The sequence below is a fragment of the Bos javanicus genome, chromosome 1, assembly GCF_032452875.1.
Source record: "Bos javanicus breed banteng chromosome 1, ARS-OSU_banteng_1.0, whole genome shotgun sequence".
NCBI classification, from domain to species: domain Eukaryota; kingdom Metazoa; phylum Chordata; class Mammalia; order Artiodactyla; family Bovidae; genus Bos; species Bos javanicus.
In genome coordinates, this window is record NC_083868.1 from 145,696,858 (window position 1) to 145,721,432 (window position 24,575).

A 24,575-nucleotide genomic window follows, 5' to 3' on the forward strand; every position below is an offset into this window, starting at 1 on the left:
TAGTGTTCCCTCAAAAATGTCCCTTCAGTAATGTTCTCTCACCACCATTTCTCACTAATGTCATCTCACTAATACACTTCAAGAGACTCCTGGAATAATAGGCAAATTTGGCCTTGGAGTACAAAATGAAGTAGGGCAAAAGCTAATAGGGTTTTGCCAAGAGAACACACTGGTCATAGCAAGCACCCTCTTCCAACAACACAAGAGATGACTCTACACATGGACATCACCAGATGGTCAATACCGAAATCAGATTGACTATATTCTCTGCAGCTGAAGTTGGGGAAGCTCTATACAGTCAGCAAAAACAAGACTGGGAGCTGACTGTGGCTCAGATCATGAACTCCTTATTGCAAAATTCAGACTTAAATTGAAGAAAGTAGGGAAGACCACTAGACCATTCAGGTATGCCCTAAACCAAATCCCTTATGATTATACAGTGGAAGTGAGAAATAGATGCAAGGGATTAGATCTGATAGACAAGTGCCTGAAGAACTATGGATGAAGGTTTGGAACTCTGTACAGGAGGCCATGATCAAAACCATCCCCAAGAAAAAAAAAAAGCAAAAAGGTTGTCTGAGGAGGCCTTACAAATAGCCAAGAAAGCAAGAGAAAAGAAAGGCAAAGCAGAAAAGGAAAAATAAATGCATTTGAATGCAGAGTTCCAAAGAATAGCAAGGAGAGATAAGAAAGCCTTCCTCAGTGATCAGTGTAAAGAAATACACTGAAAAAATAGAATGAAAAGGAAAACAATAGAATGGGAAGGACTAAAGATCTCTTCAAGATAATTAGAGATACCAAGGGAATATTTTATGCAAAGATGGACTCAATAATGAACAGTAACAATGTGGACCTAACAGAAGAAGATATTAAGAAGAGGTGCCAAGAATACACAGAAGAACTATATGAAAAGGATCTTAATGACCCCGATAACCACTATGGTGTGATCACTGACCTAGAGCCAGACATCCTGGAATGTGAAGTCAAGTGGGCCTTAGGAAGAAGCATCACTACAAACAAAGCTAGTGGAGGAGATGGAATTCCAGTTGAGCTATTTCAAATCCTAAATGATGATGCTGTGAAAGTGCTACACTCAATATGCCAGCAAATCTGGAAAACTCAGCAGTGGCCACAGGACTGGAAAAAGTTAGTTTTCACTCCAATCCCCAAAAAAGGCAATGCCAAAGAATGCTCACACTACTGCACAATTGCACTCATCTCACACCCTAGTAAAGTAATGCTCAAAATTCTCCAAGTCAGGCTTCAGCAATACGTGAACCATGAACTTCCAGATGTTCAAGCTGGTTTTAGAAAAGGCAGAGGAACCAGAGATCAAATTGCCAACATCCACTGGATCATGGAAAAAGCACTCATCTCACACGCTAGCAAAGTAATAATGCTTAAAATTCTCCAAGCTAGGCTTCAACAGTACATGAACCGAGAACTTCCAGATGTTCAAGCTGGATTTAGAAAGGCAGAGGAACCAGAGATCAAATTGCCAACATCTGTTGGATCATAGAAAAAGCAAGAGAATTTCTCAAAAAGAAAAACATCTATTTCTACTTCATTGACTATGCCAAACCCTTTGTATGGATCACAACAAACTGTGGAAAATTCTTCAAGAGATGGGAATACCAGACCACCTTATGTGCCTCCTGAGAAATCTGTATTCAGGTCAAGAAGCAACAGTTAGAACTGGACATGGAACAACAGACTGGTTCCAAATTGGGAAAGGAGTACATCAAAGCTGTATATGTCACCCTGCTTATTTAGCTTCTATGCAGAGGACATCATGCAAAATGCCAGACTGGATGAAGCACAAGCTGGAATGAAGATAGCCAGGGAAAATATCAGTAACCTCAGATAAGCAGATGGCACCACCCTTATGGTAGAAAGCTAGGAGGAACTGAAGAGCCTCTTGAGGAAAGTGAAAGAGGGGAGTGAAAAACCTGGCTTGAAACTCAACATTCATAAAACAAAGATCATGGCATCTGGTCCCATCACTTCATGGCAAATAGATGGGGAAACAATGGAGACAGTGACAGACTTTCTTTTTGGGGCTCCAAAATCACTGCAGATGATGATTGCAGCCATGAAATTAAAAGACACTTGCTCCTTGGAAGAAAAGCTATAACCAACCTAGACAGCATATTAAAAAGCAGAGACATCACTTTGCCAACAAAGTTCCATCTAGTCAAAGCTACGGTTTTTCCAGTAGTTATGAATGTGAGAGTTGGACCATAAAGAAATCTGAGTGCTAAAGAATTGATGCTTTTGAACTGTGGTGTTGGAGAAGACTCTTGAGAGTCCCTTGGACTGCAAGAAGATCCAACCAGTCCATCCTAAAGGAGATCAGTCCTGAATATTCATTGGAAGGACTGATGCTGAAACTGAAGCTCCAATACTTTGGCCACCTGATGCAAAGAATTGACTCATTAGAAAAGACCCTGATGCTGGCAAAGACTGAAGGCAGGAAGAGAAGGGGACAACAGAGGATGAGATGGTTGGATGGCATCACTGACTCAATGGACATGAGTTTGAGCAGGCTCCAGGAGTTGGTGATGGGCAGGGAAGCTTGGCGTGCTGCAGTCCATAGGGATCACAAAGAGTCAGACACAACTGAGCAACTGAACTGAACTGAATATGCTTCCAGTTCCATCTCTCACAGACATTCCTTCAACAGTTTCCTCACCGGTGACCCCAGACTAACACCCGGCTCTGTCTGTACCATTATCGCGTCACCCACATCCACACACCGATGTCTCCTCAGCCAAGCCTCCCCACCAACACCTCCTCACATTGTCTCTCAGGAGCATCCTTCACCAAAGTCTGCAAACCAACATCCCCACAAAAACGCTTCCCGGTAATGTCCCCTCAGTAACACCCTCTCACATTCATCCCTCACAAACCACCCATCACCAGTGTCCCTCACTAAGGCGTCCTCAGCAGATCTCCACACTAACAGCCCTCACACATTTCACCATGTGCCCTCAGGGACACCCCACACAAACATTCTCACTAACCTCTCTTCCCAAAGTCATGTCCCCAACACCCCCGCAGTAAAGGCCCCCACATCTCCTCACTAAGTTCCCCTTACTAATGTCCCTCAGCCACTTTCTTCCCCAAAGTCCCCTCAGGAACACCCCCTCACTACCATAACTTCACCAGCGTCTACACCTTTTTCCTCTCCCTGATGCTTCCTCACAACAGGCCTTCGTGACAGCCACGTCCACCGCTGCTCACTAGCCCCCTCAGCCTCTGCACTGCTGTCCCCTCCGTCCCACAGCTCAACAGCAGCCATTTGGGCTTGAGGCTTAAGCCCCTGCTGGGTGCCCACCATGCAGTGGGGTCAGCTGAGCCAAGGCTGTGGGAAAGGAGGGGGAGGCCCTGTGTTTCTAAGCTGACCTCACCCTCACACCCCCCACCACCTGGAGAGACCCCACATGCCTCACCTCCCAGCCCCTCAACATGGGAGGAAATGGCAAAGGCAGCCAAGGGGTGACCCCCAGAGACGCAGAGAATCAGGAGCAGTGGGCTGGGGGTAGTTAGAGTTAGGGGCAGAGGCCAGTGCGCCAGCAGATGAAAGCGCCCACATCTCCAGGAGGGCTGACAAAAGGAATGATCGTGAGCATCTATTAATACCGCTGCCTCAGAGAAGCAAACAGGAGCAGATGAAGGAGTTGTGAGGGAGCCATGGCACCTCGGGGAGCACAGGACCCTTGGATGTGCCGTTGTGGAGTGCCTTTAAAAACCCACTTGCAGTTCTTCTGAATGCCCCTTGAAAGGAACCCAGTCCCACCCGATACGGCCTGAAGGACCCCTCCCCACCCACTGCGCTGCCCCAGGTGAGCTCACCCAGGCAGGCCCCAGGTGAGCCTCTGAGGCCACTGGGCGCTGGCTCCTCTCCTGTCCCCACACTCCATGCTGCATCCCAGCTCACCTTCTTTCCTGAGTTCACCCCTTGGGGACCTTCCTGGAACTTTCTTTGCATTTGCACACGAACACACATATGTGCTTGCACACACAGACAAGCACACCCACCACACCCTGCTCGCACACTGCCCTTGCTGGTTTGATTTGTAGGAGCTTTTCTGTTGGTCAATAGTAACTTAAAATAGGTTCCTGACATTTGCTCTAATTATCATGTCTTTTACCAAAACAGGTTTTTAAATTCCCTATAAAGTATTGGGTTCTCTGCCTTGCTCCAGGAGGACAGACACTATACATCATTTTCTCTCAATATTCTGTGTGGTTACCTAACAAGTGCATGCATACTTGCTGTTTTTCCCATGTGCATAGCCTGTCTGGAAAGAATTGCAGGGTGTGGTGATGTTTTGAAATTACTTTTACTGGGAATGTCCTGGAAGCCAGAGGCTGCCATAGTAGGAGCAACTGAGGTGGGGAGACCCCGCCCCTGGGAAGGAGCTGGAGGTTGATGGATATTTAGGACTGGACAGACTAGCACCCAACAGAAAAACAGGCTACACATGTGAACAGACCACAGAAAAGGAAATCCATCGTTAACATGACAAGACAGTCAACCTCAGATGTAGCAGAAGTTTGAGGTGTGTTGGGAAGTGTATCTGTCAGCACCTGCTACATAACAACCAGCCACAGTGTCTCATGGTGGGACAGTTGGCATTTACTTCACTCCTGAATCACCCACAGTCACCCTCGGTATCTCTGCCTAAGACTCCAGGGGCTACCTCAGGCCAGCTAACGCCCTGGGGCTGTGGGTCAGTGGGATGCTTAGGCCATGGCTGTGGCTGCTCAGGGACCCTGTTCTCAGGTGAAGGTAAATGGTTCCCAGACAGGCAACAGGTGAGCGCCTCTTCTGACCTGGTTGTTACCATGCTCACCTGTTCTGCCCCTATCCCAGCATCAGAGAGCTGAGGATACACTCTGCTGTCAGCAGTGAGAGCCGGGCTCCTCCAAACTGCCACAGGGCTGCGAGGGAACTGGGGTGCTGAGGCTCAGCTGGGCACCACCCTAGGACAGCCTTGTGCAGGACACATCCGGGGCTGAGAGGGCACACGTGACCCTGCTGACCTGAACATCAGCTCACAGGGAGAACTGAACCTCTTGTGGGAATCATGGGCAGGGTCGTGGTCACCATGGAGCCACCCTAGGGGTGGGGGTCAGGGTCAGGAGGATGCTGTGATGGGGAGATGGCCGCTCAGGACACGCACCTTTCTGAATGTGTCTCATTTTCACAATGAAATGGTAAAGGAAATACAGGGAAAGGACAGGTGAATAAAATATACATTACGTAGGAGTCTCTCTAACCCACTCCAGTCTTCTTGCCTGGAGAATCCCATGGACGGAGGAGCCTGGTGGGCTACATTCCGTGGGGTTGCAAAGAGTTGGACATGACTGAGCAGTTGAGCACAGGAGTCTCTCTAAACACTGATGTGAAAGACCTCGGGGCTAATGCGTTAACTAGAAACAAAAACCAGCATTGATCTGCTCTGTTTAAGTGTCAAGGAATGGAGAACATAAATTCACATGTGTTTGTGTTTGCATAAATCAACACTAAATGGGCACAAAGAGGGAATTCAGCATTTCCTGACGAGGATGGGAAGGGGCTGGTGGGGACGAGGGGGCGGGGCTTCTCTGCGGAATCTCTAAGCAGCCCTGGGTTTAGAACCAGGTGACCTGACGCATTGCCTATTTTGAAAGACCTCAGCCTGCAGACCCATGGCAGCGCCCAGTCCTACAGCAGCTCTGACCCTCACCACCCGCAGCTCCAAGCCTTGTGGATGCTGCCCCCCTGGGGTACCCCCACAGGGCTCCCAGGTCACACCTCTTGCCCTCCTCCACCACCAACTCCCAACACCCCCAGGACCCCGTGGCCCATCCTCCAGTGGGCCGTCATCGTCATCGTCGACTCAGCTCCTGGACCAGAGCTGGCCCAGGTGGGTCTGAGAGGGGAACAGGCAGGAAGGCCAGAGGTCCCCAAGAGGCAGGAGGAAATAAGTGGCGGACATCCTGCCTGGAACTAACAAGTGTGTTTCTTCTTATGGAAATGTTTTTCTTAAGCTATGTTAAGGAAGCTATGTATTTGCTTTAGAATTTGCCTTTCTTCAAAATGGTTCCACCTAAGATTAACTTTTTTTCTTTTTTCAAACCTTGGGCTGATAATGGTTCAACAAACCAGTATTCCCTGTCAATTGTTTTATGGTTGGGGGTTGACACACCTCATGTCATCCTTTCTATTGTGGGAGCGGGGTCTGGTGAAACTCCCTCAGCCTTGAGTTGTCTCTCTTATCTGATTAATAATTTTCTAACAGACATAAAACACCTTGCTAGAAACTAGCAAGGGGGCTCTCTTTTCCTGTCCCCTTCTGATGTCTATGGGCTTCCCTAGTAGCTCAGCTGGTAAAGAATCTGTTTGCAATGCAGGAGACCCAGGTTCAATCCCCAGGTCAGGAAGATCCCCGGAGAAGGAAATGGCAACCCACTCCAGTACTATTGCCTGGAGAATTCCATGAACAGAGGAGCCTGGCAGGCTACAGTCCATGGGATCACAAAAAGTCAGACACGACTGTGCGACTTTCACTTTCACTTTTCACTTTCTGATGTTTATGTCAGAAGTTTTCCCTATCTCTATTATGCTTTAAAAGAAACTCTGCTACACAAAAAGCTCCAAGTTGTCAAACCTCGTCTCTGACCCTGGATGGAAATCCTCTCCTCCGGAGGTCACGAATGCCAGCGTAACACACAGCTTGCAAAAACAACCTTTCAGGTCTGGGTCCTGTCCTGTGGCCCCCAGCCCCGGGAATAGGGGGGTGGGCACTTTCCACCACTTCCCACCCCTCCCTCACCACCCAGGCCCTGCAGAGACCCTCCTGGGACCCCCACCACTGGGCCTGGGCCACTGAGCTTCCACCAAGAGAAGTCAGTGCCCAATGCCTGGGATTCTCTCTTCCGGGACCCCAGGTCTGATACTGCACCCTCTTCCCCTAGAACCCGGGACCTGGCCCACACATCACTTTCCCGTCCTCGGCCGCTTGCTGCTCTCATCTTCTCCTGCCTTGGGAGGAGCTGGCCCGGCCACCCCTCACCTTGGTGGATCCCCCGCCATTCCCTGTCCATCAGGCAGCATGGCCCTCATCCCTCCATGAGATTTGAGGGTCCTACTAAGGGGGCTCAGGCCCCCAGGACCCCGGGTACTCTGTGACCCTGGGTCACCTCATGTTCCACCCCCATTCCCTCCCACTTGTCTCCCCATGTTTGGCACCTCACGAGGTCCCATTCCTGCCACTCAGCTCAGACCTCCCCCAAGCCCCTCATTGGTATCCCACATGCACCCCACATGGACCCCACAGGCACCAGTGTGTCATCACTTTACTGGCACTGCCAACCCCAGCCATGCCCACTCCTCACAGCCCCCTATCATTGCCCCTCACATCCCCCACATCTGGGCCCCCAGGACGTGTCTGGAGGGGCTGCAAGGGGGAGTGGAGTCCGTCGATTCCCTGCTCAGCCATCACTCCTGCCGGGCCTCCAGCCCGTCCAGCACCAGGGCTGCCTGTGTCTGGGCGTCTTGCAGGAGGCTGGAGATGCGCCGGCGGACCTAAAGACACAGGAGCGCTGTCATCATTGCTCACCTGCCACCCACCCACGGGCCCAGCCTCCCTGCCGGTTCCCTGGGCTATCCACTCTGGGTGGCCCCGAGCCTCTGACCTGGAACTCCAGATCCTCACAGGTCTCTCGTGGGGATGGGGGGGGTCCCTCTGTCTTTCCTGACATTTGGGGCCAGCAAGGCCCAGTTCCCACCCTCCCAGTCTCCCTACTTTATCCACCACTGCTGAAGGCGGGGCTGTGTCCTCCAAGCCCAAAGGGCAGTGCTCGAGTGGCTAGTGTATTATCTCAATGCCCTGGGATGGACAGGGCCTTCCCTGATGATGAGCTCAGCTTAGCTACAGAGGCAGGTGGGGACTGGCTGGCCCTACTGCTCCCATTCCCAGTCAGGAAATCGCTTTTTAACAATCATCACAAAATCACAAATACAGGTTGGTGGCCAGGCCTGGGAATGGGGGTTACTGTGGGGCCTCCTCTGGAGTGGCGAGAACGTTCCAGCACTGGATAGAGGTGATGGTCTCACAACCATAGATGTGCCAACTGCCTCTGACTTGTATAATTTAACATAGTGAGTTGCACGTTCTGTGAATTCTCCTCCAAAAACAGTAACAGTGAAATTGTCACAAACGCTGAAGCAGGACAATTGCACAGGCCAGCAACTGCTCCCTGAGACCACGTGTTGCTGGTGCTGCAGCCCAGCCCAGCCAGGGGACCTGGCCCTGGCCAGAGCCCCCAGCAGGGAGTGAGGGGGTGCCAGCAGGCACCCAGGCCACCCGCCCCCACAGAGACCCTGAAAGAAGGCCCCAGCTGTCCCCTGAGGCCTGCGTTCTGCAAGACAGGCCTTTACACCCGCAGCAGCTGGAGGACTGTCTCGTCAGACACATCCCTCCCTCAAGGACATGCTAGCCAGGTGCCCCTGGGCCCCACATGTGGGAACCAAGGCAACCTCCAGGCCCCTTGGTGGGCCTGGCATGCGCCCCCACTCACCTGGTCCTTAAACGCGTCATCAGTGACATCCTTCAGGTTGATGAGCACGTTGAAATATGCGCCAAACACACCTGTCTCCAGGGCCTTGGCTGCCACCTGCAATGGCCACGAGGCAGAACCAGCCGGCAGTGATGGGGCAGGCAGCAGGTCTCCTGCTGCCCACTCCTCAGCCCAGGACATAGCCTGGGGGCCTCACGCCTCAACCCTGAAGACGGCAATCTGACCAGTCACTCGAGCAGGAAAGCATCCACACAGCCCTCGGGAGCCCGGAGTCACTGGACAGAAGCCTGGCCCTCTCCAAGGAGGGTCCCAGGGCCCCTGCGCCATCCAGTGCTCAGAGGCCCACCCTCAGCTGACCACCCAGCAGTCCACACCCTGCTGACTTCGGCACTCCAACCCCGCGGCCCAGTGATGCCTCAGGCATAGCCCAGGCTGGAGATGTGCTTAGCCCAGGCTGGATGCATGCTCAGTCACTCAGTGTCCAACTCTTTGTGACCCCATGGACTGTAGCCCACCAGGCTCCTCTGTCCATGGGATAATCCCAGGCAAGAATACTGGAGGGGGCTGCCGTTTCCCTCTCCAGGGGCTTTTCCGGACCCAGGGATGGAACCTGCGGCTCCTCTATTGGCAGGCAGAGTCTTTACCACTGAGCCACCTGGGAAGCCGGGAGCTGGCTACAGGGGGCCTTTAACAACGAGCACAGCATGCTGGCCGCTTACAGGCCCTGAGGGGCCACAGAGACGGGCAGCACATGCTGGGCCAGGAAGACCCAGAATGCAGGAATCATGGCCTCTGTGCTCAGGCGGCTTCTGGAACCTTCTTAACAACTCACAGGCAGCCACCTCCAGGAAAGGAGGGTGCAGTCCTTAGGGCCTGAAGACCAGACACCGAAAACAGGTGTCTCTCTGTAAAGACCATATGGCTGGGGGCCTCGGATCGGGCTGTAGACAAACAGCAATGGGTGTGATGGCCCTTGTCCCAGGCCTCCGTGCAGAGGCTACAGACAGGGCGTGCATGCATTTCTGCGAGCACCTGGGGTTTCTGGGAGAGGGGCCGACGGGGAGGAGGGCGGCTGGGGCCTGAGGGGATAGTCAGAGGTGGACTCTGGAGCACACTCGAGTGTCTGCCTCTGCTGTGTGACCTTGAACAAGATCTTAGCAGAGCCGGCCCTGCAGGCTGAGATGGACCGAGACACCCTGCGAGCGCTCACGTCTGCTGGCTCAGTGAGCAGCTGTGACGCCCACTGACCCTTCACTCTGCACCGGCAGCAGGGCCCTGCCACGTACCTGCAGGTCTGACCTGCAGGCCAGGTTCACACACAGGGCCAGCTCTCGCAGTGCCGGCCACAGTGAGGCCACCGTTTCTGCCAGCGCCAAGGGCACAGCCACCGCCTGCCTCAGCCCCTCCTGCAGGGCGGCCGCACGTCTGTAAGCAAGGGCATTGGCGGTCAGATCCCGGGGCGCCCAGACACTCCCAGTCCCTATCCAATGGCTCCTCGAGGAGCCCACGGAACCAGGCTGGGGACCACAGGGAAATCATTGTTCAGCCACAGCACACCCGGGGGGGCTGACCAGTACCAGGGATTTCGCTGCACTCACCTGTCCTTGTCCTCAGGTGTGTTCTTGGGCAGCTTTGTCGCTTTCTGCCAGAGCAAGCACAGAAACACAGCGGGGTGAGGGACTGTGACAAGGGGACTGGGAGCTTGGGGAGGGCGGGGGCCTAACACAGTGCCCACCACCTCCAAGTTTGCATCTGTGGATTACAGATGGAGGGCCACCTGTGAGGGACTGGAGAGGGGGCCAGAGGGGAGTGAGGGCTCCAGCACCAGTCTTCCCCACCCACTCCAGGGGAGGCAACTGTGCGACCCCAGAGACCAGCATAAAGGCTAAGGCCGTGTCCCCCGACCCCCGAGGGCGACATACAACGCAGGCCTCCTTCCAGGAAGTATGAAACTGCTCCTCCCACTGCCCCGCCCATGTGAGACGCACCAAGAGGCTCACGCGACCTCCAGGTCGGATGGCCACGTTGTCAGGGGACCTCGGGAGGACCACTCCAGGCACCCCACCCACGCAAGCTCTGCAGGGGCCACCAGGCGGCATCCTTCATGCAGGAAACACACTCACCCTGGGGCGAAAGCCTCCCCCGAGTCACTCACACAGCCATCCACTGAGGCCCAGTGACAGAGGCCAGCTGTCCACCCAGGGGCCCAGGTGCAGACTAGACTCGGCCCAAACCCCACAGCAGGGCTGACCCATGGCCTCCACCCCAAGCGTGCCCAGAGCACCATCCACCCCCATACCAGGTCTTGCCCCAAGGTGGCTCCGAGCACTGGTGTCGGCCTGGAGCTCACACCTTCCCCAGCAGGCCCTCCTCCCCGGCGGGGTCCAAGCACCCCCCTTCCCTCCTCTCCTGTGTCCCCTGCTGGCTCTGCTCTCGCACACACCTGGGGCTTCTTGACCTTGAACTCACACCTCGACCTTCCTGTGAGTCCTCTGACCTCCACCCAGGTCTGACGGACTCCCCTCCTCCAGGCCCTCCCGAACAAGGGAGGTCTGGATCTAGCCTCCCAGCTCCTGGGGCCCTTTCCGTCTGTCGCTGAACTGTCTTCTCTGATCGCTGACACTGTGACTGACTGTGTTACCATGTAAAGATTTCTGTTCCCACACTTTTGGGACCAGAGCTCTTCCCTGAGGACCTGGTCTTCCTCCAGCGTCTGCGGGTCTGGGTGTCGGCCCATCAGCAGGACGCAGGGAGCTGGGCAGGGGGACGCTGAGCCTGGCTGACCCTCAGGGCAGGTGTCCTCCTCTCCCCTGTCCCCCAGCCCTGCAGAGACTCCGACCTGGGGTCACACCTGCTGGGCTCAACCCAAGAGCAGCCAGACCACTGTACCCTCCCTCCAGGCCCCCTGGTCTCCAGACGTCTGTGCTAATGGCAGTCTGCCCCTCACCCCCATGACCTTGGACCACCTTTCTCTCCTCTGGAGACCCCCCATCACTGTCCACTGACCCCACTGTCCCTCAGGTCCTGCTCCGTAGGGCCAGTGGAGACGGCCCGCCTGCACACACACCAGGTAGGCCTCAAAGGCCCGGGCGTCGGCGTCCACCATCGCAGTCAGCTCAGCCACGGCGGCGCGGAAGGGCGGGATCAGGCGGCGCATGGTCACGTCCAGGTGCTCGAACTGGCGCCGCCCATAGGTCATCAGGCCGGCCATGGAGGCCAGGGCGGCGCCCTGGGGAGAGTGCGCTGATCATGAGACCAGCCCCGGGCCGGGCTCCCCCACCCCCACCTCCTACCCCACCTCCTCGCCCCGGGCCCCACTCACCATGGCTGCACTGGCTGCGGCCACAGAGCCGCCCCCCGGGGCTGCCGAGCGGGCACCCACGGCCCGGATGAAAGCGCGCAGGGGCTGGTCCACCAGGCTTTGCTCAGGCCCGTCCTGGGGGACCAGGTACCTGCGAGGCAGGGGCGGTCAGGGGGGCCAGGGTGGGGGTGGGCTAGGGTCTATGTCGGAGGGTCCTTGGTCATTACTTCTAGGCTAGAAAGGTGGGACTGGCAGGGGCAGGGGTGGGGGCGGTCCCTGGCTCGCACCAGCACAGGGAAGGGGATATGGGCCCTGTTTGCAGAGCAGCCACCCCGAAAGCGGCTGTGACCAGTCAGGAGCTGTGTGAGGACCGAGTGGGACCTGTTGGGGCCTCACTGGGCCCCCCAACAAGCCCCCAGCCCTACACTTAGTGATGGAGCAGAGCTCTGGACAACCGAGGGGGTCTCTGCACAGGGGTGGGGGTTGGGGGCTGCTCACTCGATGATCCGCTCCTTGGGGTTGAAGGGGGACAGGGAGTCCAGGCCCAGCCGGTTCACCACCTGGAAGAGGGCCTGGTGACTGGGGTTCCCCTTGAGCCCAGGTCCCACCCCTGCCACCTGTGGGGGTGCTCCCTGGCCCTGGTGTGGAGCTTGCAGGGACACAGCTGCCACACACACACACACACACACACACACACACCAGCAGCCCTGCAGACAGAAGCCCTTCAAGGCAGGTGCCCTGCCGGGCCCTGGACTCCACCCACTGCATTGCGCCAGGGAGACCCGGGCCCATTGTGACCCGTCCTCCCCACTCGAGAGCCTGTGCTGGAAAGGGGCCGAGACAACTGCCTCCTGGATGGGGTTCCAGCTCCTGGGAGTCAGTGGCTCTGGCTCTCAAAGGCCCAGAGCTGCGTGAGCAGCCCAGCTATGACCCTTGATGTGTGACAAAAAGTGAAGTTTATCCAACTTCAAAACAAAGTTGGAAATATCCTTTTGATGAAAGGAATTCCCCATATCAGAGAGGAATTTCTTTCACCTAAAGATGCTTTAAGGACACATCATGGTGCTGATGCTGGCAACACAGTCCCAGCCCCTCTGAGCCACATGGGGATACATTCTACGCGGAACAGAAAGCGACGAGTACGGGACAAGTTGAGAGCCAGGGATGGCCCGAGGTCTCCCGGAGGATGCTGCAGAAAACCTCAGAAAGAGGAACAGAACTGTCAGAATGGACTTTAGCACCCACAAGCCTGGAAGAAAGTAAAGGAAACCATCCACGGCCAGAAGTGCCCAGAAGCTCTCCCTGCCCTGGAGCTGGGTTCACCCGGAGACGCCTGAGCCATCTCTCAGGAGCAGGGGTCAGACGGGAGACCCCTGGAAGACAACATCTCCAAGGATGAATTTGGGGAGAGCCACCCTTCACAGGAAAGTCTCAGTCTTTCCAGTCTGAGACTTACGTTTGGTGAAGCCCCCAGATGGTGAAGCCCCAGAAAATATCTTTCCTGGGAATTGTAACCTGAGAGGGAGAGAGGCCACGGCTCACCCAGAATTCTCCTCTGTGTGGCTCCAAAGCCCAAAGAAGAGGCTCATCTACAGGGCGCAAGCACCTGCCTGAGGCAACACGAGTTTAAACCAGTGACCAAGAATTCAGGAAGATCCCCTGGAGCAGGAAACGGCAACCCACTCCAATATTCTTGCCTGGAGAATCCCACGGTCAGAGAAGACTGACGGGCTACAGTCAGGGGGTCGCACAGAGTCGGACATGACTGAGCAACTAGGCATGACCAAGAAACCACAGAAGAAACCCAGGCGCACAGCCCGAACTCCCAAAGCACCAGAAAAAGCATCACTACGCGTGTCAGCAGGCATGATAGTTTGGAGAGCCAGACCTTCAAAGAATGCAGATCTCAGAACTTCCAGATAAAGAATATAAAATACTATGGTTTAAAGAAGCAATAGAGAGCATCAAACATGTTAATAAACGATAAATAGATGTGGGAGAGGTGAAAGTGGAAAAAGGATGGAGGAGGGAGATTCTTGAGGCTGGATTTCAAGAAGCACAAAGTATTTACATGTCTTCAACTGTCGCCCCAGGGAGTGCTTATTAACAACAATAGGAAAAATAGGAACACCACAGTGATAACCCTGGGTTGGAGATACCACTTCAACAAGGGGACCCAGGTAGCGAACGCCCTGAGGGGGACACCCCATCACTTCTGTGCTGCTCTTGCCAGAAACACACAAGCACGCCCAGCCCTGAGAAAGGTCAGACCAGCACCCAGCAAGCAGTGCTCACAGCCCATCATGGTCAAGGAAGGACAGGGAGAACTGGGGCCCTGGTCCAGATTAAGGGCCATAAAAGACAAGGCACGTGGACCCACTCCTGGTCTGGGGTGGAGCCAGGAGAGGGAGACACTGACATGATTTGATTACAGTCTGCAGATTAGAGCAGATCGTACTGTGCTGAATTTCCTGGTTTTGATCATTGCACTGTGGTTATATAACAGAATGTCCTTGATCTAGACAAATACACTCTGAATAAACGAGGCATAAAGGGCACAGTGTCTTCAGTCCTCTCTGAAATGGTCCAGAAACAAGTGTGATTGTGCATGACTGTAGAGAAAGAGAGATACAGAAAATGATGCAAAATAACAGTAGTGAATCTGGAGGGAATAAAGCAACTCCTGATACTATGTGCGGACCTCTTCTGTGAGCAAGAATTACATCAAAATAAAGTGACACAGAACTTTGTAATGGTCAGAAAGAGAACAAACCCAGCTATAAAGTACATGAGTGATTAAGAAGTGAGGCCTGAGAAAACCACAGCAAATGGAGAGGGGGGAAATGGAGAGAAAGTATAGAAAAAAACAGGATATATGGAAGAAGAAAATGCTACCATGGAGTGACTGTGTCTGCAAAGTGAAAGAACCAAACACTGAATCAAAAATATTAAAGAAAATATTCCTGAAACTGAACAAGAATGAATCTGTAAATCACACAGAACCCTGCTCTAAAGAAAAACTGATGCAGAATAATCAACACCAAGACATATATGGCAGAGTTACTGAATTTCAAGGATAAAGACAGTTTGTCAAGCACCAGGGAGAAAGAACCGGTCAGCAGGGGTGTGGAAGTCACCAGGCAGCCTTAGACTCCACCACCATACACACAGCAACATTTACTCCAAAGGGGGCAGAGATGTGCCTGCAACATCCTCAGGAGAAAAACAAGCGACTGGAGGTGCTGGTTCTCCTTTATCGTTGTTGTTGTTTAGTTACTAAGTTGTGTCTTTGCAACCCCGTGGACCTCCAGGACCCACCAGGCTCCTCTGTCTGTGGGATTTTCCAGCAAGGATATTGGAGCGGGTGGCCATTCCCTTCTTCAGGGGATCTTCCTGACCCAGAGATCCAACCCGTGTCTCTGAGTCTCCTGCATTGTCACGTGGGTTATTTACCACTGAGCCACCAGGGAAGCTCTTTGATTGTCCTACTGTTTTAAAAGAATAAAGTCACACAGACATTCCCAAACACACCAGAACCTACAGAATAAAGCCCCCTTGAGCCTTTCTTCAAAAACCTGCTTGACTGTGAAATCTAGGCAACAGAGAAAGGACGGAGATGCACAGTGACTCACTTAAGCACAGAACCAAGCTTAAATATCCATGTATATTTAATTCATGTGATGTGGTTACAGAAGGTAAGTGGTATACTTCGGACAATGTACAAATAACGACTAAGCAGTTTAAGTCTGGACCAGCAATGACAGCTCACACAGTGCACTGATTTTCTTGTCTTTCTTCACCAAGAGTCAAGAGACATTCTAACACCAATTAAGAGCTAAAGGAGTGAGTATACTGTGCAAACTTGGAAAGTTAACCACCGAGAACTAACAAATGAATTCAGCGAGGTAGCAGGATGCAAAGTCAACCCACAAAGATCAGTGCATTTCTGAACACTGACAATGAACACTGAAGAACAAATTACAAAAACAATTCCGTTTTCAGTAGCAGCCAAAAAAAAAAAAAAGAAACACTCAGGGATTAATTAACTTCACCAAGGAGGTGAAAGACTGCAATGAGACCTACAAAACATGCTGAAAGGAACTAAAGACACTGAAGGGGGCACAGCCCAAGTCCAGGGCGGGAAGACGGTGCCGTGACATGGAGCACTGCCGGTGACCGGCGGGGACAGTGTGAGCGATACCTTTCTGACAGTACCTTTCAGAGAAACTGGAAACCCCATCCTGGATGGCGGTGATGGCCGCACAACTTTATAAACGTCCTTAACACCACTGACCAGCACGCTTAAATATGGCTAAGATGGGAAATTTTATGTCATGTGTATTTTACCATAATTTTAAAAGCTGAAAAAATATTTAAAAGAACCAACTCCCTAAAAAAAAAAAAAAATGACACAGCTCTAAAAAACCAGGAACTAGAGAAGGGAGATGGAGAAGGCAATGGCACCCCACTCCAGTACTCTTGCCTGGAAAATCCCATGGACGGAGGAGCCTGGTAGGCAGTAGTCCATGAGGTCTCTAAGAGTCGGACACGACTGAGCGACTTCACTTTCACTTTTCACTTTCATGCATTGGAGAAGGAAATGGCAACCCACTCCAGTGTTCTTGCCTGGAGAATCCCAGGGGCAGCGGAGTCTATTGGGCTGCCGTCTATGGGGTCGCACAGAGTCACACACGACTGAGGCGACTTAGCAGCAGCAGCAGCAGCAGAGAAAGGAGAAAAGATGGGGGTAAACATCGAGAGTTACTTTCTCATGTGCACAGCAAGCAGCCTGCAGATCACAGACCTCAAGGTTCACAGACAGTGAGTTTTGGACAAATTTTGTAGCAACGCTGCTTCAAACAAGTCTATAGGCGCCCTTTTTCCAACAACATTTGCTCACAGTGTGCCTCTGTGTCACATATTGGTAATTCTCACAGTATTTCAAACCCTCCACCAGCATTAAAATCACAACTCTCTGAAAGCTCAGAAGAAGTTTAGCTTTTTTTTTTTTTTTTTAGCAATAGAGTACTTTTAAGTATGTGCACAGTTTTTTTAGACACAATGATATTGCACACTTAACAGACTATAGTCTAGTATGAATATAACTTTTATATATACCAGGAAACCAGAAAATCATGTGAGTGGCTTTATTGGGATATTTGATTTATTTGCAATGGCCTAGAACCGAATATCTTTGTGGTACCTGAACTGATAAAAATTGACAAATCACATTGATACATTTAGATAGAGTTTAACTTAATAAATCAAAAATGGAGATGAATACGTTAAGTTATGGGCTTTCCCGATGACTCAGCAGTAAAGAATCCACCTGCAATGCAAAAGACCCAGGAGATGTGGTTCAATCCCTGGGTTGGGAAGATCCCCTGGAGGAGGGCATGGCAACCCACTCCAGCATTCTTGCCTGGAGAATCCCCAAGGACAGAGGAGCCTGGCGGGCTACCGTCCATGGGGTCACAGAGCTGGACACAGAGTTGCATACACACATTATATTGCCTCCATGTAACCGGAAGGAAACCACATCCTCTCTGCCTAAAAACAGGACCAAAGCAAGTCCAAGCATATCTGCTAGATTAGTAAATACAAAAGGATAAACCCAACAACCAAAAGACAAAAACTCTCAGAGAAATCCAGTCATGTGCTCATTTTAAGAAATACCTTCAAAACAGAACCACCCTGAGGCCAGAGCAACAGGATGGCAAAAGCTGGCTACCGCCAGAGCTGGCTAGAGGGACCCAGGACCACAGGAACCACGTGCTGAATAGCCCACGGAGGCTAGACTCACATCCCCAAATCTGGACGGGTCAGGACCAGAGGAGGGGCAAGTCCCTCCATCCGACTGAGCCCAGGCACCCCCTATCACAGAAGTTTCACAAGACTGAATATATTTTAGGTCATAGAGAAAACCCCAACAGTATCTACCAAGTGAAAAATGTGATCTCGACTTGCAGACACAGACAATAAAACAAAGAAGGAGAAGTAGGAGGCCACATGGACAGGAACCCAGGCCTGGGGAGCAGGTACCTGGAGCAGCCGCCCTGCTCTCAGGACCCCCAGCCCCCCAGCTCCAGCCCCACCCGCACGGGCCCTGCCCACCAGCCTGAGCCGCTGCTCCTCCTCCAGGAGGAACAGATTCTCCTGCTCGCAGTAGAAGGTGGCCGCATCCAGCAGGGCTTTCAGAGGCACCAGGCCCACCAGCTGCGAGCCCACCACTGGGAGGCTCAGCTCCTGCAGAGGGCGGAGAGCAGAGGTCGGAGATCGAGGCATAAGTGCCCAGGCAGCTGGGTTTGGGAATATGGGGAGGACCTGCCCCGCTCACCTGGGCTTCTCTGCAGGTCTCCTCATAGACGGTGTGCAGCCCTGTGACTTCAAAGTCCAGGAGGTTCATGGACACCTGAGCCAGGTTCTTCTCATCCAGGTACCAGCCGATGCCCTGCACCTTGCTCAGGCGTCCTGGCTGCGGAGGACAAGGCTTACCCAGCCCGGCCCTGCCTCTCCTGGCACCCCGCACTGACAGTCCCCTCCCCCTGCATCCCCTCAGCTGGCCCAGGGTCTCCCTTCTGCCCCAGACACAGGGACAAGGCAGGCCGTGGCCTGAAAACTGTGCCGTGTGGCTGGTCTCCTCCTCGCCTTGCTCTCCCAGCCTCTCATCTGAGCATGGGAGGGGCCTGCCCACCACCAGAAGCAGAGCCCCCAACAGCGGCTCACCCCACACAGGGTCCAGGCTCAGACCAGGCCCTGCTGCCTGGCCAGCATTCCACCCACGTCCTTGTCCTGGGCCTGGCTCCTTCCTCCCATCCCACCCCTGCCCCAGAGGCCAGCTCGCAGCCCTTGCTCCTTGGAGCACTCACTCCCCCTCGGGGGGGACCTCTGACTTCTGACCTCAGCAGAGCACAGAGAAGGACTGGGGAGTTGCCATGCTTTTGTGCTGTGCTTGCCGATGGCTGAGTGTTCGGGAAAGAAGCCAGGCCCAGGTCTCTGGGGGCGGAGGCTGACAGGTGAGGAGCAGGGCCTCCTTCACAGGTGTGTCTTTGTCTACCTGTGTCCAACGCAAAGTTTCTGCAGAAGTGGTGCTCAAATTAGGTGGGAGTTCCTGTAACAGACTTAGTGAATCAGGGCACCTGGGGTACCTGGGGATACCTGGGGCTCAGGAATGCCTGTTTTCCTATCAGCATGGAAATGCTGCAGTATGTTGGCCACAGCTGTAGACCTGCTGCTTCCATGGAAAATGTCCTTAAAGACCTGCTGCTGCTGCTGCTGCTAAGTCGCTTCAGTTGTGTCCGACTCTGTGCGACCCCATAGACCGCAGCCCATCAGGCTCCCCCATCCCTGAGATTCTCCAGGCAAGAACACTGGAGTGGGTTGCCATTTCCTTCTCCAATGCATGAAAGTGAAAAGTGAAAGTGAAGTCACTCAGTTGTGTCAGACTCTTATCGACCCCATGGACTGCAGCCTACCAGGCTCCTCTATCCATGGGATTTTCCAGGCAAGAGTACTGGAGTGGGGTGCCATTGCCTTCTCCGAAAGACCTGCTCCCGAACCTCAAACTCTGGAACCCTGACCCTGCCAGTCCCACACGGCATGGACACCGAAGTGGGCAGGACTTGTGGCCAGTGGGTCCACACATGGTGCCCAGCCTTGACCCTCTCTGGGAGCCCTCGAGATGCAACAGGGACGGGCCAGGCCTCATGGGACTGCAGGTGCCGCCTACCTGGTCCTTCCCACGACCCTGCTCACGGAGATTGAGGGCGATGCGGTGCGCCTGCTCCTTGGTGCTGAGCAGGTTGATGTTGAATGCCAGGAGGAACTTCCGTGCCCCTGTGGCAGTGGCCCCCCAGCTGGGAATGAAGGAGCTGGGCCCGAAGTCGGGTGCCCACTCGGCCTGCTTGAGCTGTGGGGAGATGGGCGGGTGAGGGAAGGGGGGAGGAGGGCCCAGCCCAGACCGCCCCCTGATGAGGGGCACAGCACCTTCTCAGGGAGGGCCTCGTACTCCCCGGCCCGGATGGCTGGCAGGGACTGGCGGCTGGTCATCCGTGCCGCCTCACCATAGAGGTACACTGCAAAGGGACCTGGCAAGTCAGGCCCCCAGCGGCGAGCATTGCAGGACCCCGTTCCTGCAGCTCCGTCTTGCTGGCAGCCCCCATCTCTGTGCCCCGTCGAGTGGGTGTGGGTGGTCCCTGATGGGCACTCTGTATGGGCAGGAACCCTCCTCTGCCCACCCAGGGGCAGGGCAGGCCCCACCCCCACTGCCCAGGCTCTGATGCCGCAGAAAAAGCCATTGTCCACCCACAAGAGTTGGGAGCAGGCACTCGGGTCTGGAAGGATATTCATGTTTCTCTCCAAAGTGCATTTTTACTGAACAAAACATGGAATGTGGAGGAGAGAAAACAAAGCTCACTGCCGGCTCCCGACACCTGCACGAGGCAGGAGACCCATGCCCAAGTCGGCCCATCGGCCCACAGGCAGGGCCCGGACCTGCAGCTGGCCTCTCAGGTGTCCACCTGTTGTGTGTGCTGGGCTTGCCTTGATTTAATTCCCCAAAGAGACTGTTAAGGGCTTTCTGTCTGTCCATCTTGCTCAAGCCCTTCACGGAGCCACTACTCAAGCCCACTGCCAAGCAAGGCTGAGGGTCTGCCAGCTCCCTGACGGCTGGGACCCTGTCCCCACAGGTTCTCATCACAGGAGAAGGGGGACATACTCCTACCTGTCAAAAACCGGTATGGTAGGGTTTTTTCCCTTAAAATCTGCATTTTTAAGGATGTAAGAGCAGAGACCCTCACAGGGTGCCTGGTGCTGCTGCTGTTGAGCTGAGGTGAGGAGGGGCCGCCCGCCCTGGGCTCTCACCTGGCACACCCAGCTCCTCTGCCAGCCGCTGGCCAAAGGCCTGGGCACACAGCACACACTCGTCCATGGTGACGCCCCTCACTGGGATGAAGGGGCACACGTCCAGGGCGCCCATCCGGGGGTGCTCCCCTACACAGAGATGGGGCTGAGGAAGGGGGGCCTAGGTGCAGAACACCGCCCTCCGGCTCCTTCTGCGCACATTCAGACTGACCACAGGGCCCCAGAGAGGCAGACTGAGCACTGTGGCCTGTCGGTGGCTAACCCCTCCCCCTCCCTAGCTACCATCTGCACTCTCAGGAGTGGACTCCTCCACCCTGCTGCCCTACAGGGTGTCCTCAGAAGCCGAGTCCCACTGCAGGCCAGCAGCCCACGGCCAGACGGCAGCCCCACGCCCCTCCCCCCAGGCGGCTCCCCAGACGGCAGCCCCACGCCCCCTCCCCCCAGGCGGCTCCCCAGATGGCAGCCCCACGCCCCCTCCCCCAGGCAGCCCCCCAGATGGCAGCCCCACGTCCCCTCCCCCAGGCGGCCCCCCAGATGGCAGCCCCATGTCCCCTCCCCCAGGCGGCCCCCCAGATGGCAGCCCCACATCCCCTCCCCTCAAGCAGCCCCCCAGATGGCAGCCCCACGTCCCCTCCCCCAGGCAGCCCCCCAGATGGCAGCCCCACATCCCCTCCCCTCAAGCAGCCCCCTAGATGGCAGCCCCACGTCCCCTCCCCCCAAGCAGCCCCCCAGATGGCAGCCCTAAGTCCCCTCCCCCCAGGCAGCTCCCCAGATGACAACCCCACGTCCCCTCCCCCCAGGCGGTCCCCCAGATGGTAGTCCCACATCATCCCCTCCTCCAGGCAGCTTCTCTGAGATAAGCCTCGGTTGCCCTTCACCAGTTGGAATCACTCATGAATTCCCTCCCACTCTGTGAGAGGCCAGAGACCTTGCCCTTTGACCAGTTCCCCATGTGTCCATTGACCTTTGACACTGCCGCCCAAAGAATGTGTTTGGTTTGTGGGCTGTTGACAGATAGGGCTCTGTCCCCCATACCCAGGGCCCGTGCAGAGTGTGAGCACCTTGCTGCCGGCCACTCTTGGGCCCCTGAAATGTAAACGGGGTCAAAGGAGCATCCAGCGAGCCTGTTGGCCCCTTGCCCTCTGCAAGTCCTGAGCGCAAGGCAGGCCGCCCTCCCCCACCCTCACCTCTGTGCCGGCTCATGTCAATGAGCCGGTGGGCAGTGCAGGCGGCATTCAGGGCCCCCTCCACCACGTCCTCAGGGCGCCCCACGAAGGTGTAGACAGTGCGGTTGGTGGAGGGGCCGGCGTCCACGTCCAGCAGCGTGCAGCCCGGGGTCTGGGCCACTGCTCGAGCGATGGCATCAATCACCTGGGTGTGAAGCCGGGCCTGCGCCTCCGTCTCCCCGAGAGGAGGAGGGCACAGGAGCTGCTGGGGCCCAGTCTGTCCTGCCCCCACCCAGACACAGGGCCAAGAGCTGGCTCTCGGCTTCTGGGAACAGCGACAGGCAGCCCCATGGGCAGAAACTGAGGCAGGGAGCAGAACTGGGTGGGGGGCTGCCAGGGCCCCTAGAAGGTGACTACAGGCCAAGGTCACAGAGGGTCGGGGCCCCGGCCCCCAGGCAGCCCAGAAGCTCCTGAGGCAGTAGGAAGGCCTGCCCAGTGCTCTGTGACTTGTTTCCTGCAGATAACCTGGGGATAAGGACAGGTGGGGGAGGGGAGACTGTGCCCCACACAAGGACCCTCAAACAGCTATGTGGGTCAGCCTTCCGGTGCTCCACCATCACCCGAGAGGCCAAACGACCTGCCCAGACCTGGACCAGGACCCCTGACTGGTTGCCCACCCGCTGCTCCTTCCTCACCCTTTCCAGAAAAGACAGTCCCCAGGCTCCAGCCCAAGCCTTGCCCTCCTGGCCCCAAGCCCCCTGCACTGCCCTGGCCACCCCCAGGCCCTCACCTCCTGATTGTTCCCCTCTGAGAAGTTGGGGACACATTCCACCAGCCGGGACATGGTCCAAACCCTGACCCAGACGCTCCTTGCACCAGCAGAGGTGGGAAGGAGGCTGGCGGGGCCTTTATTCCCCAATCAGGGCCCTCCCTGCGCCAGGCTTCTTATTAACTGGGCAGATGGGGGAGGGGCAGAGCCAGGACCCTGTGGCGGCCAGTAAAGGAGAGGGTGGAGGGGAGGACCGAGACCTCTGCCCAGGTGAGTGTGGGCTCCCCTGAAAGAAGTACTGGACTCCTGGGGGAAAGTCCTCAGCAGGTTACAGCCTCAGGTCACCCCAGGCTCCAGGCCCAGTTGGGCCCAGGGCCCCCTGGTGACCCTCTGGATGACCCTCCTGGCAGCTATTTCTTCATGAACAACTGAGCCTCAGGGCCACAGAGGGAAAAGAGGGACTGTGTGTGAGGCCCTGGGCCTGGCTCTCAGCAGAGGTCAGCACAGCTGGCTGGCAGGAGGGTAGGTATTGGCAGGGAGGGGCGGGGAGTGCAAGCCCATGGCACTGGGGAGGGGCAGGCAGGTGAGGCCCAGCTCCCTATCCCACTGAGGCCAGAGGATCCCCACAAGGGGCCACGTACCCCCAGGTCAGCAGCACAGGGCCCTGAGCCGAGAGGGCCACCTCAGGTCAATGCCATCTTGAAGTCCTTCATGATTTTTGAACTGGGGGTGGTGCTGTTTCCCTTCTGCAAAGGCCCACCCATCACATGGTCACCCTGGCAGCACATGGACCGCCGCAGGCCCCTCCCAAGAGCAGCCCACACCATCTGTGTTTCTCCTGGCATTGGGTACCCCACATGGCCTTTGGGGTGATCAGGTCCAAGGCCACTTCCCCCCTCTCACAGTCACCACGGGGCCAGGAGAGGAGATACCCAGGTCTTTCAGGCCCCCAGCTGTCTGGGCAGTTGGAAGCCCACCCCTCTAGCCACTGCTCACGGGAACTGGAAGAGGGAGAAGGGGCTGGGGAGCCCAGAGACCCTGCAGGCTGGGGGCAGGCCCGTCCTGTGCAGCTACAGCTCCCGGGTGACTGTGGGTGAGTGTGGGTGACCGGCCGTCGCACATGGTCCCAATGCAAGCCCCAGCACCACCTGGCCCTCACCCCAGCACGGCCTAGAGCCAGGGTCTTTACAGAGGTGATGAGGTTAAAATGTGGTCACTAAGGCGGGTCCTAATCCTGTAGGACTGCCGTCCTTATGAGAAGATGAGACCAGAGAAGCACAGGGAGGATGACATGTGGGGACACCGGGCAGAGACAGCTGTCTGCAGGCCAAGGAGGCAGGCCACAGAGGAACCAGCTCTGTGGCACCCCCATCTCAGGCTTCAGCCTCCAGAACTGTGAGATGATAAATGTCTACTGTTCAAGCCGCCCCATCGGTGGTGTTTGTTACAGCACCTGAGCTGTCTGAGGCAGGGGTCTGAGGAGCTGGGGCATCTGGGACACGCCAGGCTGTGGGAACAAGGGACAGGCATTCTGGCACCTTCATCCTCCTACCTATGGCAGAGGAGGAGCCAGGGAGGGGCCGGTCACAGGGCTTCAGAGGGCTACCTGCCCTCTCTAGGCCTCAGGAGAGATGGGGGGTGGTGTGGAAGTTGGGGGGCAGAGGGCTGTGTGTCCTATGGAGATGGGTCTGGCCCAGGGCTTGGGCACAGCTGGGAATGCAAGATGCACAGAGGGGACCCAATGTGATGCCAAGACCAGTTCTGGGGGGCAGTTTTGAGACATTAAAAGTGCTGGCAGGTGCTAAAAATATCTCCTGAGGAGGGGACCCTGGAAAGCTCCACTATTTACAGGGAAAGCGATCTCATCAGTCAGTGCCCCGATGCTGGTTTCTGTGACCACCCCACA

At 55.4% G+C, this 24,575-nt stretch overlaps 1 protein-coding gene across 3 annotated transcripts; it reads right to left on the minus strand.

The window, feature by feature from the left end:
- Positions 1-331: 331 nt before the first annotated feature.
- Positions 332-22,826, minus strand: FTCD (formimidoyltransferase cyclodeaminase). Of its 3 annotated transcripts, none has more exons than XM_061423954.1 (14): positions 22,691-22,825; positions 21,922-22,080; positions 20,735-20,863; positions 19,859-19,947; positions 19,602-19,781; positions 18,210-18,347; positions 17,987-18,118; positions 12,371-12,432; positions 11,894-12,023; positions 11,639-11,800; positions 10,170-10,213; positions 9,858-9,996; positions 8,572-8,667; positions 332-7,576 (listed from the first exon to the last, which is right to left on the minus strand). In XM_061423954.1, the coding sequence occupies exons 1-14, from the start codon at positions 22,725-22,727 to the stop codon at positions 7,490-7,492; spliced, it is 1,584 nt and encodes a 527-aa protein (XP_061279938.1). In that variant the 5' UTR covers positions 22,728-22,825; the 3' UTR covers positions 332-7,489. The 3 variants fall into 3 exon arrangements, with proteins under 3 accessions (XP_061279938.1, XP_061279929.1, XP_061279947.1); XM_061423945.1 differs by having other exon boundaries at positions 21,922-22,105; XM_061423963.1 differs by lacking the exons at positions 332-7,576; positions 8,572-8,667 and having other exon boundaries at positions 9,911-9,996; positions 11,578-11,800; positions 21,922-22,105; positions 22,691-22,826.
- Between the last annotated feature and the right edge of the window lie 1,749 nt (positions 22,827-24,575).

Coding starts and splice junctions, on each gene's coding strand:
- FTCD (XM_061423945.1), bottom strand. CDS start 22,744: ATGTCCCGGCTGGTGGAATGTGTCCCCAACTTCTCAGAGGGGAACAAT. Junction 18,348..19,601: donor AGGGTCGTGGGAAGGACCAG/GTAGGCGGCACC, acceptor TGTCCTCCGCAG/CCAGGACGCCTGAGCAAGGT. Junction 11,801..11,893: donor CCGCAGCCAGTGCAGCCATG/GTGAGTGGGGCC, acceptor CACTCTCCCCAG/GGCGCCGCCCTGGCCTCCAT.